Source organism: Cariama cristata, unplaced genomic scaffold (genome assembly GCF_000690535.1).
Source record: "Cariama cristata isolate BGI_N322 unplaced genomic scaffold, ASM69053v1 scaffold37576, whole genome shotgun sequence".
In the NCBI taxonomy this organism is placed as follows: Eukaryota; Metazoa; Chordata; class Aves; order Cariamiformes; family Cariamidae; genus Cariama; species Cariama cristata.
In genome coordinates, this window is record NW_009624478.1 from 1 (window position 1) to 17,537 (window position 17,537).

Consider the following 17,537-nt stretch of genomic DNA (forward strand, 5'->3'; position numbering starts at 1 on the left):
CCCTGGGGCTTCGCGGTCGGGGGCTAACAGGCCGCCGCGGGTTTGGTTTAACTGCCGGTCTGCGCGTTTCTCTCTTTTCCTTCCAGCTACGCCGTGTCGAGGAAAATCGAGCCTTTCTACAAAGGAGGGCGAGTCCAGGTAATGTCTGCCTCTGCCCCCCGACCTGAGGCAGTGAGGGGCAGGGGTGGGAATACCCCGCTCCCCCGCTCTGAAATTCCTGCTTTCTGTTGCCTTTTCTCCAGATAAACCGAGATGGAAAGTTCATGTTTTGCCCCTGTGGGACCAAGCTGAATGTCATCGATGTAGAGACAGGAGCTCTCTACAGCCTCCAGCAGGTGAGGAGATCCAGCCTCTGCTGATGGGTGATGAAGCTGCTTCTGGGGCATTTTACCGCTATCACCGGCTGTTGATCTAAAGCTTCCAAGAGTGAGAAGCGGAGGGGAGGACGAGAATGGTTTTAAATACAGACTGATGTTATTTGTATTGTCTCAAAGCGCAGCTGGGAGCTGCTGGCTGCACTCAGTGTCAGCAGAAGCGTGTGGAGAAGGGAGTTCTGAGGGCACTCCACAGGTGGTTTAACTGGATTTTTTACCTTTCATTTTTATAGGATGACGAAGAGGATATCAGTTCATTTGTTGTTAGCCCTGATGATGAGGTATGTGTTTGCTTTGTGGTTTTCTGTGCTGCTCTGTCAGGCCTCCTGATAAAGCTGGTGAACACTGAAGGCTACTCCGCCTGGAAGTGCACTGCATTTCCAGAGATCACTGCGGAGTCTTCTCAGGCTCTTCCATCTTTCTCCCCTTCTGGGCTCAAGTCAGAGGAATGCTGAGAGACTGAGCTTCGAGAGAGTCATAGCAACTCACTTTTCTGTGCTTTGTGTGTGCAGGCACTGAAAGCAATTGAAATCAAATTTATAGTTAATCGTGTTTTCCTTCACCTTGCTTTTACATAGATCCTCGTGACAGGGAGCCGAGCCCTTTTGCTGAAGCAGTGGAACTGGCGAGAGAACGAGTGTGTTCGCACGTGGAAAGCCGTGCACATAGCGCCAGTTGCTAGCATGGCCTTTGACTCTACTTCAACATTGTTAGCCACAGGTACGGTTCTATTTCACTGGCACGCGATGGGAATGATATTGAGGGTCCCTTCTGCTTTTGAATAATTTAGCTCAGCTGGACAGCGTGAGGTGGTGATCTCCTGAATTCAGACATAATCAGAAGAGGTTTTACTTAAATAGAAATGACGTCTTGACAGACAAGGGACCCTTTCAGTGCTCTATCTAAAATTTACTTGGCAAAATGCTGATAAATATCAGGCATCTGTGAGACAGTGCGGCATAGTTATCCTGGTGTAGAACAGGGACTCTTGGAGATGGAGGTTAGGCATGACCTATAACTTAATTGTACTTCAGGTTTGACTGAGCAGTCAGGTTTTGCCCAGCTCTCTGAAAGCGCGAGGTGCTCCATGGACTTCTCTTGACGTGGGTGGCTATTATTGGATTAATTTTTTTTCTGCTGCCTTTGCAACCCATGAAATTTTACACGTGCTGATATGTTGGACGTCCCGTGTCTCTCTCTGTAGTTCATTCTTATATGCCCTTCTTTTCCCAGGTGGCTGCGACAGCACCATTAAGATCTGGGACATGGTCAAACAGTACTGCACACACAACCTAAAAGGATCTTCAGGAGTTGTACAGTAAGGATGAGTCATATTTTTCAGTTGCTGGCATTAGTGTGGTGCTTGGACACTGGGATTGGTGTGAACTGTCTTGAGTTAACGGAATATAAAGGCCCATTCTGAGCAGGTTCTGGGCTCTTCTGCTTCCTGACTTTTGAGGTGTCTAGTGAAGGAGCAGGGCTATGACTGACTTTAGGCCAGAGAGGAAGCAGTTTGGTCAAGAAATTTGTTGGGATCTAAATAGAATATCTGTGCTTGCTAACTGATGTACTTCAAGAACGTGGAAAGACTGGCAAAGATCAGTTGTAAGTTTTTCTGGTGGGTGGCAGAGGAATGAAGTCCTACAAAGAAAGTCCTCTTATAAATTCCTGTCTGTTGATCTGTTGAACTCTTTGTGTAGAATGTATATTTATTTAAATGTTGGGCTAATGCTACCATGCCAGATAGTTTATTCCTGTCCTGTTCAAGTGCGTCTCCTTCTGTCTAGCCTCGTTGAGTTCCACCCTGATATCTCCCGTCTGCAACTCTTCTCATCCTCAATTGACTACAAAATCCGCATCTGGGACCTGAATTCCAGCAAGTGTGTTGCTATGCTGGACGGCCACTTCAGTGCTATCACCTCACTGGCGTTTGCAGATGGAAACACTCTCATTAGGTAAAACCTTGCAGAGGCTTAGCCTTTCTCTCCTGTTTACGCTGCAAGAGACTGTGTGTTTCTGTAGGGTCTGGGAAGGTTCTTGTGTGAGGAGAAAGACTGCTACAAGTGTTCAGTCTCTGCTTGACCATACAAGAGAGTAACTGAGGGTGTCAGCCCTTGGGTTTCTGGCAATATACTGTGCTGCCGCATGGAAGGCAGGTGTTTTCTTTCACATGGGCATCCTCAGAGAGGTGTTGAACTACTATTCCAAATTTGCACTTGGAGTTCAAGTTCTCCGAGAGCCCAAGTTGAATGGATTTGCCACTGAAACTGCCCTCTTAACTTGCAGTTCTGGCCGTGATAAAATCTGCATGGTGTGGGACCTGAAAACCAGAGAAAGTAAACGAACCGTCCCTGTCTACGAGGTGAAATGGCATTTCATTTATTCCTTTGAGATCCTTTGTCATTTTGAGGTCACAGTCCTATGGTACCTCTCCCTCTTTAGGTTCCTATATATTGTGAAATCAGGTTTCTATCCCTTGTACTTTCCAAAGGGCTTAAAACTCTGAGTCTAAAGCTGTTCATTTTCTTTCTCTCTTTGCTTGGTGTGGTTGTGCCTGGGCAGTTTGATGAAATATATGCCGCTGCTGCCTCCACTGCCCCAGTGCTGGAGGAGGAAGGAAGGACAGTCATGGAAAAACAGTTCTCGTTATATCTGCCTGCCTGTCCTCAGTAGCCACGCGGTCTGGGGCAGTGGAGTGTGGTGTGCATGCGTCTGTTGGCACTAGCAGGCTGTTGCACAGCCCTGGTTGCTGAAATGAGACTCTGGTCCCTTGTGCTCAGCTGGTGTTTGGCCAACTCTCTTGCAGAGTGTGGAAACTGCCATCTTGTTACCTGACAAGGGAGATTTCTCTCAACTGGGTGTGAAGAAAAAAGGGTTGCACTTTGTCACAGCTGGCAGCAAAGGTGAGTGTCCTGGCGCGTTGCTGCCAGAGTTGGAGGCTGAGGAAGTGCGGTCCTTGAGGTGCTGCATTGCTGTTACTCCTGGGATGTGCCACCTTTGTGTAGCGGAAGCCTTGGGCTGAACTCCTGAGGGCTGCACAGCAGAGCCTTCTCCTGAGTTCCTCTGACAATGGTGGATGAACAGGATTGATCAGGCATGCTGCGGAGCCTTAACTATGTATGTTTTCAAACTACAATAAAGTTTGATTTGGACTGAAGACAAAAAACTTTGTGGCCCATCGTGCCATTGTGATTGGATCTCTTCGCAGTCCTGCCTTAAAGCTGCATAGCTTTTTCCAGCAGGCAAGCCCAGGGTTTGTTCTATATTCTTTGGATGATCACTGTCTAAAACAGCGGTTCTGACAGACAACTGGTATCATCGTTTTTGTTAGGCGTCCTGAAAGTTTGGGAAGTTGCTACAGCTGCTTGTGTGTACACCCAGCCTGTGCCCTTTGAGTTGAAGGAGGAGGCCAGCGAGCGCAGTCTCACCCAGTGCATGCTTGTGCCCGAGAGAAATGAGATTGTCACGGTGTCCGTGGAACACAACATTGTTTTATACAATGCTCAGACTCTTCAGCTCAGGAAGCAGGTAACAACCCTTATCCCTCCCTTTCCCTCTTCCTTTATCCATACTTTAGGATCAGCTCTGCTTCTGGTGAAAGCTTTGTCCAGGGGTGCCCTTGTCTCCTGCCTGTTCTTTAATTGTTCCTTGGTTACAAGCCAGAAAGCAAATTTCACTGGTGGGGTTTTTTGGAGGAATATTGCACAGACAAGCATAGGAAAAAGAAAGCAGAACAGGCCTAGCCAGAAATCCCTCTCGTGCCCCAGCTTATATGTAAAAAAGATCTTTGTATCCACTGTTAAATGAAAAGTAACCATAATGCAGCCTCACTGAGCATGGTGCCATTCAGTACTTCTTTAACGAGCTGACTTTTCCTTGTTAAACTGTTTCTCTTCTGCCATCCTCAGCTTGCAGGTTACAATGATGAGGTTCTGGATGTGAAGTTCCTTGGGCCTGGTGATTCTCACATTGTTGTGGCTACCAACAGCCCTCAGCTGAAAGTGTTTGAACTGGCAACATCACACTGCCAGATCCTGTATGGCCACACAGGTGTGTCGTCAGCTCTGCTGTGGGTGGGTGGGAGATGTGCAAGTTATTTCTTTATCCAGCTTCTCTCACAGCTCTTATGTGGAGACTGAAATCCTTGAGTTCTCCCTGGAAGAGCATCCCAATGGGTTTTGGAGCTATGTGGAGAAAGGATAAATTATGCTGTCCTGGTTTTGCAAACACTACTTTTCTTTTTCCAGGTCTGTCAGTTCAGTCCCTTTCACTAGCAGTAAGATCAATTTAAATCAGAGCTAAAGATGTATGTGAGCGCGAGCTCTGAATGCAGTTTTGTGGTTGCAAGTGACAGACTTGCACCAGTGCCATAAGCAGCCAGTCGCTCCGTAGTGAGTGTGGGTATGGTGTGTCCCGAGTGTCCCAAACCTGTCCCCCAGTCAGTAAGCGGTGGACTCATTAATTCACGTGTTTCTGTTGTCCAATTTCAGTGTTACTTTGCATCCAGCTGTTTTTTCTTCTGTTTAGAAACAATTCTTGCTTTGGATGTCTTCAGAAAAGGCCTGATGTTCGTCAGCTGTGCTAAGGTGTGTTAGTTTTTTTCATTTAATGGAAGTCTTCACTTCTAGTGATCTTTATGGGCAGAGCTGTATTCTTTTTTGGCAATCCAGAAAGGGGGTTTGTTCAAATGGAATTCTTGTCTGCTACATCCCTCAAATACAAGGTTCTTCCACTGTCCCTTTTTAATGTTGTCCCTGGGGAAATGTGATTGATTGTATTTTATTAGTCTGAAAGGAGATATCTCATTCTCCAAGCGCCTTGGTCTTGCGTTAGAGTTCAGAGATGTCATTAGTGAGAGGCTGATGGGGAGTGGTGCATACAAAACTGTGTTGGAAGAAAAGGCGCCAACTGCCCTGATACACCCAGAAATAAACCTCCACGCTGGAATCCCAGAGTGCAGCGCACTGTGTTTGCTGTGTCTGCCCTCACCCACACTGACAAATGCAGGCAACAGTTCAAGCTTGAAAATAAGTGAATAGTCGGGCTCAAAGATGTGGTGAATGGATGGGGAACCAATCACTTGTCAAAAAAGCGCAGCTGTTTCTGTCCTCTCCCCTTATAGGACAAAAGCCTTCGAGTCTGGCGAATGCACAAAGATGGAAGGGTGGTCTGTGTTGCTCAAGGATTGGGTCATGCCCATGGGGTAGGCGCTGTCTCTTGCTCAAGGTAATAAAAATCGGACAAGGGTTTCCCTTTGCAAGCATGAGCCGTGGCTGCTTTGCTGTTCCTCGGAGTGAATGCTTTGGTGGATGCCTACCTCTGAGCCATGCTGTTTCTCATTCCTGGTCCTGGCTTGTCATGGTGCTCCAAGTTTGAAGGAAGGATGATTTTTTTGTTTTGGATGCACATCTATCTATCCATAAGTTGTGAAGTTTGCATATCTTTGATAGTCTAACTCCTATTTCCCTTAAAGAGCAGCAGATGGATAAGATGCCAGATAAAGCTTGAGTGATCTGGAGAGGAGGGCTGGGGAGTGAAGGGAATGTGTCTACGAAGGTGCTTGCATGAACAGCCTGTCTGTTTGTCAGCTCTTCTCCTTTCTTTTTGCTGCCTAACAGTCTGGAAGCCCAGCTTGCCTGTTCAAGAGCTGCCGTATACCTTTGTCTGTAAATGAAGAGAGCTAACAGTGCTCTTGCCTCATGTCTGAATTGCTGGAGGCTATCCCAGGGACCTAAGCAAAATGAAAGACAGCTTGAAAAAGCATTAAAGCACTCCATTTCACATCCTGGCAGTGACTGAATGTGTGTAGATCCTGGTAGGGGAGGAGAAGGCCTTTTTTTTCTTCTGTGCAGGGGAAGCCACTGTTTTGCTTTCTTACACTTGACATTTTTATTCCTTTCAGACTGAAAGAAAGCTTCATAGTAACCAGCAGCCAGGACTGCACAATCAAGATCTGGAATATCCCGGAATCCCTCACTTCCAAAGCAAAAGCAGCCTTGATCTCCAGTCCAGAAACCCTTCATGCAAAAGTGACTGAGAGGGGTCATGACAAGGTAAAACTCCACCTGATGTAAGAACATGCTTTTAGTGCTTAAATCTTTCTTTCCTGTGTTGCACCCAACATTTATTACTTGTCTGACAGCTAGAGAAAAGACTTAAACTACTTTGTACTCTCTGTACTTGTGTGACTTCTCTAGGACATAAACAGCGTGGCAGTTTCTCCAAATGACAAGCTGATTGCCACAGGCTCGCAGGATCGGCTGGCCAAGCTGTGGTCCTGTTCTGATTGCTCTTTGCTGGGTGTCTTCACTGGACATAAGCGTGGAATCTGGTGTGTGCAGTTCTCCCCAGTGGATCAGATCTTGGCCACCTCTTCAGCAGATGGGACCCTGAAGCTTTGGGGTCTTCGGGACTTCAGTTGTCTGAAGGTAATGAGAACTCAGACTGCTCCTTGCTCTAGGCAACCCTTGCGTGCTGCAGGGATTGATTGAGGCTGCTTCAAAAAAGTATGTGCTAGTTAATGCAGCTGAAATGTAGCAACGTGGCCATGCTGAAGGAAGAGCTATCCAGGTCTAGCCTTTTTCTCCAGATCTTGGATCTGTGAGCTGCATGCAAAGCTCCAGGACAAGAGCGTCTGCCCAGTGCTCAAGTGATCTTTCTTTTCTCGCTAACCAACAAGCAACATGGTTGATCACAGGGGAAGAGCACATCTGCGCTATTGAAAGAAAGCTAGCTTTGCCTGACACAGCTGTGGCCATGAAGGAAAAACACACAAGTTTAAATTTCAGACTCGCTTTTCATAGCAGAGTGTATCTTTCCAGTCCGGTAGTGTCTCACGAAGACCATGAGAAGGCAGTTGCTAACTCCATGCTGCATTCTGCCTAGCAGTTTTCCCTCACTGAATGGGGGCTTCGTGCAGTGGCCGGGGAATCAACCTTTTTGGGAGATAGCCTCTGCAGTTGGCCCCAGCGTTCAGACCATTTGCAATACGACCTTGGCAGAAAGTTTAAGCGAGCAGGTTGTTTGAAGAAATGCCATGGGGACAAGTCATTTCCTACTGCCCTCAACCTACAGTAGAAGTCCCAAGGATAGAGGCTGCTATTTGGAACTGACCTAGTTGGCCTTTAGCAGTAAATATCATCCTCTTGAAAGAGGACTCTCTCGAAAGGCCTGGCAACGACTCTGACACTTTTCAGCTTCCTTTCTATTTTCCAGACCTTTGAAGGTCACGATGCCTCTGTACTGAAGATCATTTTTGTAAGCCGAGGAACGCAACTGCTCAGCAGGTAAGTGCCTACACCAGGTGTCTAGAGGAAGATGCCAAAACTAATCAGAAGAGAAATCATTTAGCTGGTATCAGCAGCAAGAGGGAAGAGTCTTGTGCAATGGATTTAGTTTTGGGAAGACTGATAGGAAGATGCCGTTTTTATGCCAAACTGTCTACAGGGGCTAAATTATCTTGCTTTTCTCTGGTTACACTGTGGATTCTAGTTCCCTGCTGTGACATTGCTGAGCTGGTGCATACACTATAGTTAGGTAGAGCTAAGGGCGCATCTTGCCCTTGACATTTTTGGTTAATTCTGCTCCTGTTTGAAAGGTGTTGAAATGCGACAAGTTTATCTGGTATTTGAGGTGGGGCAGAGCAAGAATGGATCTATCCAGTGATTCTTTTTGTTGTGTTTCTTTCTCTTCCAAAAGCGGTTCTGATGGTCTCTTAAAACTCTGGACAATTAAAACAAATGAGTGTGTGAAAACGTTAGATGGTCATGAAGATAAAATCTGGGGTCTTCACTCTAACAAGCAAGATGATATGGTTGTAACGGCATCCAGTGACTCCTGCATCACACTGTGGAAGGTACAGTGCGGGGTCTTTCTGTGTTTCCTCTCTGGGTTGGTAATCAGAACGCAGTTGGAGAGCTCAGGATCCCAGTGGCTTGTTCCTCTCTGTTCCAGCGTGACACATGCTCTCCTCATTTTCTGCACTTTGAAATTGGGTCAGTAAGGCATATCTTGGGGTTTGGGGCGGGGGGTTGGCCATACTGTATTTCCCCAGTTGATGTTGTAAAAGGAACAGCAGATGGGCCTTAGCAGCCTGCCCAGTGCTGGTGTTCTGAAGGTGTTTTGGAGGGAAGTTGGGAGTTGCTGGATTTAACACTTAAATTACTTGACCTAGAGATCTTGCTGCAGAAACTGCTCTCCCAATCACTTCATGGCCAAGTAAGAGTTCACCTGTATTAAAGCAAGATTTGACAAAGTTGTGTGCTGGCTTTTTATAGGATGTCACTGAAATTGAAGAGAAGGAGGCGCAAGCTAAACAGGAGGAGCAGATTATGAAGTAAGTTGGTCTTGTGCAATAATGAGCTGTGAAAGACAAACTCTGACCAGTGAAACCGTCCACACTTCGAGCCATCCAGCTCGATCTAATCGGAATATTACATCATTTAGCTATTTAGAGACTGTCAAGGCACAGTAGTCTCTTCGGCTTTGTAGTTTATCTTTAGTTCCTGCGAAGCCTTGCTATAATACTGTCAGCTTGGCAATTGATTAGTTCCGTGTTTATGCACTGCTGGGACAAGCAAAGTCAAACTGCAGAAACCTACTTTCTCCTGCTTCAGCCAGCACGGAATAGTTCAGGGAGCCCTTGAACGTGCCAGGGTAATTATCTGCACAGTGAGGGCACTGAGGCATTCATTGGCAAACAATATTAACTTCTTGGCGTTAAACCTCTGCACACTATTATTGCCAAATCTACTTTCTGTATAGCGGTTTTTTCCACCAACCAAATATTTGTCTCGCTCTCTTGACCCTGATTTGTTTTCCAGAGAGCAAGAGCTTTCTAACCTGCTTCATGAGAAAAGATATCTCAAAGCTTTAGGACTGGCAATCTCTCTGGATCGTCCGCACACAGTGTTGATGGTGGTCAAAGGTGAGTCCACATTATGCTCCGAAGGTGTTTTTCTGCCCTCTCTGCTTTCCAGAACATCTCTTCCAAGTAGACCAATACGACAAAGTCTGATTGTCTAAAAGCCTCAGTTTTGCCTTTCTCCTACGACTGCCGTTTTCCTAAGTGAGATCACTCCAGATGGCAAACAGTCTCCCTGCTCTCAGCCCATGGGTGCATGGGCTGGACTCTTGCACAGACTCTTCCTTTCTCTTTTCTGCAGCCATCCTCAAGGAAACTGACGGGAGAAAGCACTTGGAAGAGAACATTGTTCGGCTCCGGAAGGATCAGAAAGGTTTGTTGCAACATGGCCTAAGTGCTACAACATTTCAGGTTCAGGGCTTGTTTTCTCAACTGAAAATAAAAGAAGAATCTCCCTTCTCTGTGTTTACCCCTGAGCTCCCACCACCCTCAGGCCCAACTGCTGCCCAGGGCCAGCTTCTTGGTTAGGGTGCTGCTCGGGGCGCACCCCAGAAACTGCTCTGAGCTGTGTGGGTGGCTTTGCCTGGCCTCACCGCCCCCGTGATTAGGGTGTCCCTGTGGCAGCTCAAGAAACGGTTCTGTGTGTGCTTGTTCTGCCCCTCTGGACTCATCAGTCTCGGTGTGCGGGACCTGACCCGCTCCGTAAGGCAGGAGACGCTTTCTTAACTCGGCATCTCCTGCATGCCAGCGCCTGTGGCATAGCCAGCATGTACAAATTTCCTTCCTCCCTAGAGGCAGTGTTAACGTTCTTGGTGACGTGGAATACAAACTCTCGAAACTGCCATGAGGCCCAAGCTGTCATTGAAACCCTCCTGAAGCACGAAGCACCGGACAGCCTCCTGCAGTACTCGGGCATTAAATCTGCTGTGGAGTCCCTGCTGCCTTACACCGGTGAGTCATGCTGCAGGGATGGGCTGTGAGCCCGAGGTCTCCTCCTGTGTTGGGAATATTCCCTGTTTGCCTTGGTCTAAAGAGAAGAGAGATTTTTGCACCCTGTTCTGGTGAGTTTTGTCTCCTGTGATGTGGACCATTGGATTTCTCTCTTTGCAGAGCGCCATTTTCAGAGACTGAGCCGATTGCTGCAGGCCTCCATGTTCATTGATTTCATGTGGCAAAACATGAGGCTGGCCGATGCAGCCCAGCAGGAAGACTTGACTTCGTGAGCCTCCTCCCACCAGTTGCTCTTTCCGGAGGCGAGAGTCTGAACTGCTTTCCCACCAGGTACGGCAACTGGACTATTCCTGTATTTTATAATAAATTTTTTTAATTTTAATTTCTAAAACAAGTCTGGCATTCAGTCTCCTTGGGGCTTAATGAGAGGAAAGGGTTGTTTCTTTGGCCAAGCTGTGGTTTCCCTTTGTGTTTTCTCACCCTGAATTCTCAGGCCCAGGTGCCTGAACAGTGCTTGATGGGGAGAAAAGGCAGAACCTGGCTCTGAAAGAGCAGTTGGTCTTTACTGGGGATTTAAAGACTTTACGGAGTTGGGAGACACTGTTGGCAATGTCCTGTCACATCCCAAAGCCCAGCTAGGCCATCAGTGTTGTATCACTGAATATTTTCTTTGCTTGGGCAGAACGCAGCCTGGACCATGGCAGGTCTCTCACCTGTGCCCACCCCAAATGTTAGCACCCGGGAGGGAGATAAGCACAATTTTAATTCCCCAACTACCAAATTTTTAAATTATAAAAAGCAGTCTTCATAGATATTTACATGTATTTTATTTCCAAGACAAAATTGTATAAAATTTAGAACAACAGAAACACCTCACAAGTTGGTTAAATTGCTTGTTTCAATAAACTTAACAGATACCTGGGAGAATCACTAAAATTAAAGGTAGCAATCTATATAAAAGTGTTAAATTTTCCTATGACTATTTTTCTAACTCAATTCTAGCAAACAAGTTTAGGATGAGAATTGCTGTGAGTTTCAGTAACTATTAGACCCCCTTGAAAGGGGAATGTTTTGTTCATAAAAATGAGCTCTGGCCCCCTTACCCAGTTGGGAAACAAGCTGCACTACAACCATTTTGGTGAGGTTCCTAGCCCAACAGGGTTTTTTGTTCTCACAGCTATTCAGCAGATCCAGCCAATTCTGATATTTGATGGCCAGTTTTCCACTACTCAGGTTGACCTAACCTTTAAAAAAAAAAAAGGCACTCACATGGCTGCAACATCCCACCCCTACCCCATACCAATCCCTGTAGCTCTGGATTTCCTGGGTGACTCAGTCGCTTACTCTGCCTGGGTTTCACTCCGCTCTCCAGGGTGGCTGCGCGCTCTGCCAGCTAGCCCCGGCGCGGGGAATAACGCAAGAACGATTGTGACATTTTCACATACTACACTGCAGGATAAATACCTGCCTGAGGGAGAATTAACTGAATCTGAAGTGACCTCTAACTGACACAGGAGCTGCCAGATCCGCAGCTGCCGTGAGTCCCCTGATAAGTTAAACCACTAAATCCCCTCCTGCTAACTCCAGTAAAGCCCCTCCTGGCTCCCCGGCCTCCCTGTGCAAGCTGCAGCATGAATCAGTGTTTCCAAGGACACGGCGGCGATGTCTGCGCGCGTGTTCCTTGGGACCTAACCGTGTCCTTGGAAAGCGACAGTCTCAAGTCCTGACCCTCCCCACACCACTGCCCCTGGCTCCTGCGGGACTTTGGCAAGGAGGGTGCTTGGCTCTCGGTCGTGGTGCTGGCCCAGGGCTGGGTCTGTGCCCCCCCGGGGGCACTAGTGCACACTTGGGAGAGGGAGCAGAGCTTGGAGTGCCGGCCGGGAGGCAGACTGCTGCACGGCTCGCTTCGTGACGGTGCTGCACTTCTGGAGGATTTCGTGGGCTGAGGGACGCACGGGGACCTTGGGGACACAAGCGGCCAAGTCTGGGTCAGTGAGGGAGTAACTTAGATCACCTGCAGATGACTCCACAAAGCCAGAATCGTTCCTGTCCTTGTGGGTGAGATGTGGAGACTTGCTGCTGTGCGAGGCCAAGGCATGCCCCAGGGGAGAGCTCCTGGCCTGCTCAACTTCGGGCAGAGATCTTGACAAGTCGGGCTTCCAGCTCAGCCGGCCGTCCTGCTCGCTGCTGCTCCCCGAGCTGAGGGACGAGCTGTCTGACTCCAGGTCCGGGGTGGAGCTGGCCCTGGGCAGAGACCTTGATCTGCTTCTCAGAGAGCTCACATCCTCTTCTGTCCGGTCAAGGGAAGAGCTAGCCTGCACCCTGCGCTGTCCTGTGGCCTCACCCTGGGGCTGGGAACCCATCAGGGAGGAGCAGAGGTTCGGGGTGGAGACATTGAGCCCGCAGCTTATGATGGTCTGGAGCTTGTGATGAGGATTCTTGTAGGGCTGGAGGCACATGGAGGGCAAGTAGCCGGTACGGCCATTGTATCTGAGGGGGAAGGATGAAAAGCAATGCTGAAAAGAGCCCTTCTCGCAGCTCAGACCAAGGGGAGGGAGCAGAGCACCCAGGGGAAGCAGGAGAGGACTCAGCCCAGTGCTGCACACGGGGTACAAAGAAGGGGAAGACCGTCCCCAGCCAGGGGCAGACAACTTGGGGGGAGGTCCTCTGCACCCTGCCTGGGGAAGAGCAGGCAAGAAGCACCCACAACAGGTAACCGGCACCCTTGGGGAATGAGAGCTTCGGAAAAGCCTCCTTACCGGATCAGCCACCAGCCATCATCAGATTTCCTGACCACCTCCACGATGACGCCGTTGTTCAGCGAGAGCTCATCTGCCTTCTGAGACTCGTAGGCCCGCACAACGAAGTACAGGCTGCCTGCAGAGAGAAGGGGGAGGCTGTTTTTGCCTTGCGGAGAAAATGCCTCTGTCGCTGTGACAGAGCAGCTCAGCAGCCCTGGGGAGCAAGCGAGAGCTGCAGGGCAAGTGTCCCCCTGAGTGACTGATCTGCTCAGAGACCCACAGCTGGTGGCAGAGCTGATCAGAAGAGTCAGAGCTCCAGAGAGCCAGGCAGGGACTCCAAGCAGTGGTTAAAGTGGTGGGGTTTTTGCAGAACTCATTTTTTGAAGGAGGAATGTGGTGTCCCAGGGATCAGAAGCAGACTTACTCTCCTCATTTGAGCTCAAGGCATTCTGGATGTCCTTGTGGATGTCAATCTCTTCCAGGTATGGGGCTGGGAACCAGGCTATCTGCTTATCTGCATTTTCCACTAGCCACCAGCCTGTAGCAAACAGGGAAAAAAAAAACCCAGGGTTTTGACAACCTGCAAGAAGCCGGCTGACCGTAATCCCCAGGTAGGGGCTGCTCTGCCACTAGAGACAGGAAGGATGTTCTGCAGAGCGGCTCAGTGCCTGGCAATGCCGTGCTGACTGACGCTTTGTTCTTTCCTCCTGTGTAAATCCGGGTAAGCCCACCACATGTACAAACCACCCACCCCCACCCATGACGCTGCCCACTCAGCATTTGCCAAGCTATGAATCAATCTACACCATCCATCCCTGAAACTGAAGAATCGCTCTCAAGCATACCGGTCATGTCCTTGATTAACACTTCAACTATTTCCTTCTTGGCGACTTTGAAAGTCTTGTTCTTTGTGTCTTTGGTTTCAAAGGTTTCAATGCACCTGTAGCTCTGGGATGCCTGAGGATGTGTAATAGAGGAGAGCTGCTGCCGCGGCTGGTTTTTCTTTTCCCCTCCAATTTCTGACGGCATGATCACAACACTGAAAAGTAAAGTTTAATATCAGTTTACTGAAAACTCACATGGAAGGTTGAGTTTAGTATTAATTTTGGTAAAATCATCTATGCAGTAGGCTAAGAAAAGCTTAGGCATTAGAAACAACATAAACACGCATTAAAGCATGCAGTAGAACTTCCCTGCTCTGCTGCCCCAGTATGGGACCGCTGTTTCTCTTCCACATGTATTCTGTTACATTTCTGTTTCATGCAGACACAGACAAACAAAAATCACAAATATGATTTCATACCTGTTTTCAGGAAAGGAGGGATCTAGGTCTTGGGTCTGTGCCTTGAAAAACTGAATCACATCTTCACCCTGGGAGATTTTAACATCGGTTTTCAGCAGCTCCTGGGAGTAAGTTTCCAGCAGTTTCAGTATCTCCAGGCACCTCTTCAGCTTCCCACTCTTCCTCTGCTTCACATTTGCGTCTTTAAAATAACAAGAGCAAAGCTGGTGTAAGACAACAACTGATCTGGGTGCCTTGAGAGCCGCATCTTTTGTGTGGACACAGAGGTGCCCTCACCTACCCCCTTCCCCACCCAAGCCCCGGCTGTAAGAAGCCGAGACAGCAGCTCTCTCTGCCTCCCTGTCATTTTTAATAGCTCCTGATACAATTTTTGAATATCTAAAATTTTTCCTTGTTCACACCTAAATGTTGCAAGGAGCTCTGGGCCAGTTCTTAAAGTGTAATACTAATTTACCAAGTGCAATTATCTATTTAAAAAAAAAAAAAAAAAGAGTCTTTCTGGGTCATTTTAAGTCTGTAGTAGACCCAAGCACATTGCTGTAACCCAGCAGTACCGTGCCATGAGCAGGAGCGAGCTCTTAATGCGTTCCAGAGAAAGGTCGGACTCAGAGACTGAAGCTTGTCATCAGTAACGACTGTCCCCGACAGCTCTGTCGTGTTTGTTGGTCTATCAGAGATTTTGTCTCCTTACCTTTAAACCTGGGTATTGTCCGGTCCGATCTCCTGAGTGAGCCACTCTCGATGGGGAACTTTCTCTTCAGCTCTTTCTAAAAGTGAGGAGAAGGAGAGCACAGTGATGCTTCGCAGCCCTGGCACACGGCTGGGCTCCTTCCCCCCTCCCCAGGATGGGAATCCTATTCTCAGGGAGATATTCACTTACATGGAACCTCTTAAAGTCTTCAAATGTCCGGTAGATGAGAATGTTGTTCTGATCTGACCAAGACACAAACATCATGTAGTTCTGTAAAAATAAAAGGGAAAAGAAATGCATTTTTTAAATCACAGTGTTCGATATTGGATGCTTTCAAGCAATCAGCATTTGCCAGGACCTGTGGTTTAGTTCTGGCTTCAGGCTGCAAGGCTGTCACACTAAGAAATGAAATTAAACGTTAGACCTACAAAAATATTTCCTCAATTTTAAAGCCCCAAATGGATAATCATTGTTGAAACCGGAAGAATTTTATGACACTGTGAACAGAAAGACAGCAGAATCCAAGATAACCACTTTCTTATGCTATTAAGCCCATTAAAAACCAAGTCCAAGAGACCTCTGTCCTAGATGGCAAGGCTCTAATCCCAACACTGCGGGGAAATGAGCAAGCTTACCACTGTAAGAGTAACTCCAAAAGCCCTCTAGTTTCCCGTTTTGTAAATATTTCAGGAGAAAAAAAAAACAACAAAACAACAGAAGAAACCATTGAAGTACCTTCTGCTTTCTGCACTGCATCAAGCCTACAGCCTTCACATCCACTGGGTACCTGCTGCAGCTCATCTTCCCCAAGCCTGCTCCTCCCTCCCCGGGGCAGCGGGAGCCTGAGCAGAGATGAGGCTCCGGGCACGACTCCCGTCCTTACATATGCTGGAGCCGGAGGCAGGGCACGGGCGTTCCCGTGCTTCCTCCTCCACCCAGTAACACTGGCAGAAATTCCATAATTTGGCAATCTTCCCCGTGCGTTTTACCTGCCCCGCTGCTTGTAACATGCAAATACTCCGGAGTGCAGATGGCAAGGGCACAGTTCAGGGAGCTGGGGAGAAAAAGCATCTTATCTTATTTCATCCTCCCTAGAATGCTGCCGGTAAGCGAGCCTGGCCCTGCGGCTGGGTCTGTTTATCATCCCTGGGTGTTGGGGAGGTCACTGGGGCACCAACACCTCCTGTGAACTGAAATGTGTTTCTGGGTGTGGATGTGTTGTGTTTACGGCTATATCGCACGGACGTGCCTCTTGGAGTTGCCTGCAGCTTGGGCTGCGTGCACACCAGTCCCCAAAACTGATTAAGGCCGTGGCTTGTCATAAAGCGCAAATCAGGCACGACTTGATGTGTGTGCTAGCTGGTTTTGTTACTGCTTTGTCCCATCTGCTAAGGTACTTCACTTTAAACGGCTTTCTGGTAGCTATATCAGTATTTGCATGCTCTCAGAAATTAGTGGGAGATGCTGATGCCAACGTTGCTGTAGCAAAGGATGAAGAAACACATCCCCAGGTGTAACTGAAAAAATCCCAAAGCTTCTCAGGTGCAAATACATGATGGAGACTGAGCTCTAAGCACCTTGTCGAGCCAGGTCTCCATACCCGCCCAGGGCGACGAAGAGCTCTTGCCATGGACCAGCTCGCGCTGCCCGGAGGCACTGCAGGACCGGTAATTACAGCCCTGCAAAGCCTGTCCTTTCACTGAACTGCTGCCTTCAGCGTGCCGCAGGTTATGACTTGGCTGATGGGCATCCGTGTGATCAAACCGCCTGCTCCGTCCTCCCTCCCCCTCTTCTTTGATGAAGCCTAAATTGAATCATTATCATTATTGGAGCCCAAACTGAGAGGCTCAGCCCTGCCTTCCCTTTCATTTTCCAGTTACACCTGGTGTCTCAAAACCCTCAGCCACAGCTGCGGATAGTTTTTCATCTACCAAAAAAGCCCCCCAGAACCTGAATAGGAAGACAAACGAGATTCCTTCTGGATGGCCAGAAAATACAGTGAGTAGGGCCTTGGTTCGCGTTTCATGAGCACGTGAGGCTGCTCCTGCACAGCAGAACGGCAGTTTCTGGGGACAAAGACAGCGTTTCCATTGCAGTTCGATTTACTGCTGCTGGGCAGCTGTCCTCCGTTGGGAAGGGAAAGTTACACAGAGATCCTTTGGTTCTGTGCGCACGCTTGGTGGGAAAACCCCTTCGATGGCATCTCCAGGGAGCTTCCTGGCTCGTGAAACCAAACAGGAGCTGCCCTGCAGAAAGGCGATGCAAAGCAGCTCCCTGCCCTCCACAGCCCCGGAATCAGAGCCCTCCATCCCTCTGTTCACAAAGGGTCCACCAAAAGCACGTGCTGTTAAATCTACCTGGCTCAAAAGGTAAGGTTTTTGTGGAGAGAGGGAGGAAATCACCTCATCCAGTGAGCTTATTCTTTACGATCGTGCTTACCTAGAAGCTACCAGTCTCCGAGGTGGCAAAACCCTTCACCGACTCCTCGTCATCGCAGCCAAGCCAGGGCCAAGCTCGCCTGTACGTGGCTCTGTCATGTGGCTTTCAGAAATAGCTGGAACCAAGACTCTCAACAAAGCACATTGGATTGGTTTCTTGTCTCAGAGCAAACACA

General features: G+C 48.4%; 2 protein-coding genes across 2 annotated transcripts; one reads left to right on the forward strand and one right to left on the reverse strand.

Annotated features, from left to right (window-relative positions):
- Nucleotides 1-86: 86 nt before the first annotated feature.
- Nucleotides 87-10,627, forward strand: TBL3 (transducin (beta)-like 3; the record flags this gene model as incomplete). The annotated part of the gene is made up of 21 exons (XM_009703184.1): nucleotides 87-138; nucleotides 243-335; nucleotides 608-655; nucleotides 953-1,094; nucleotides 1,608-1,692; nucleotides 2,162-2,329; nucleotides 2,661-2,736; nucleotides 3,181-3,277; nucleotides 3,706-3,902; nucleotides 4,283-4,424; nucleotides 4,902-4,960; nucleotides 5,497-5,600; nucleotides 6,277-6,427; nucleotides 6,572-6,802; nucleotides 7,590-7,660; nucleotides 8,073-8,229; nucleotides 8,651-8,709; nucleotides 9,197-9,300; nucleotides 9,539-9,610; nucleotides 10,030-10,188; nucleotides 10,348-10,627. Coding segments are annotated over 21 exons (2,380 nt in total), but the record flags the coding sequence as incomplete, so codon positions are not given.
- A 1,396-nt stretch (nucleotides 10,628-12,023) lies between these two features.
- Nucleotides 12,024-15,187, reverse strand: NOXO1 (NADPH oxidase organizer 1). Its single transcript, XM_009703185.1, has 7 exons — nucleotides 15,113-15,187; nucleotides 14,924-14,999; nucleotides 14,233-14,413; nucleotides 13,775-13,968; nucleotides 13,354-13,467; nucleotides 12,948-13,065; nucleotides 12,024-12,678 (listed from the first exon to the last, which is right to left on the reverse strand). Exons 1-7 carry the CDS (start codon nucleotides 15,185-15,187, stop codon nucleotides 12,024-12,026), a joined length of 1,413 nt encoding a protein of 470 aa, XP_009701487.1.
- Nucleotides 15,188-17,537: the final 2,350 nt, after the last annotated feature.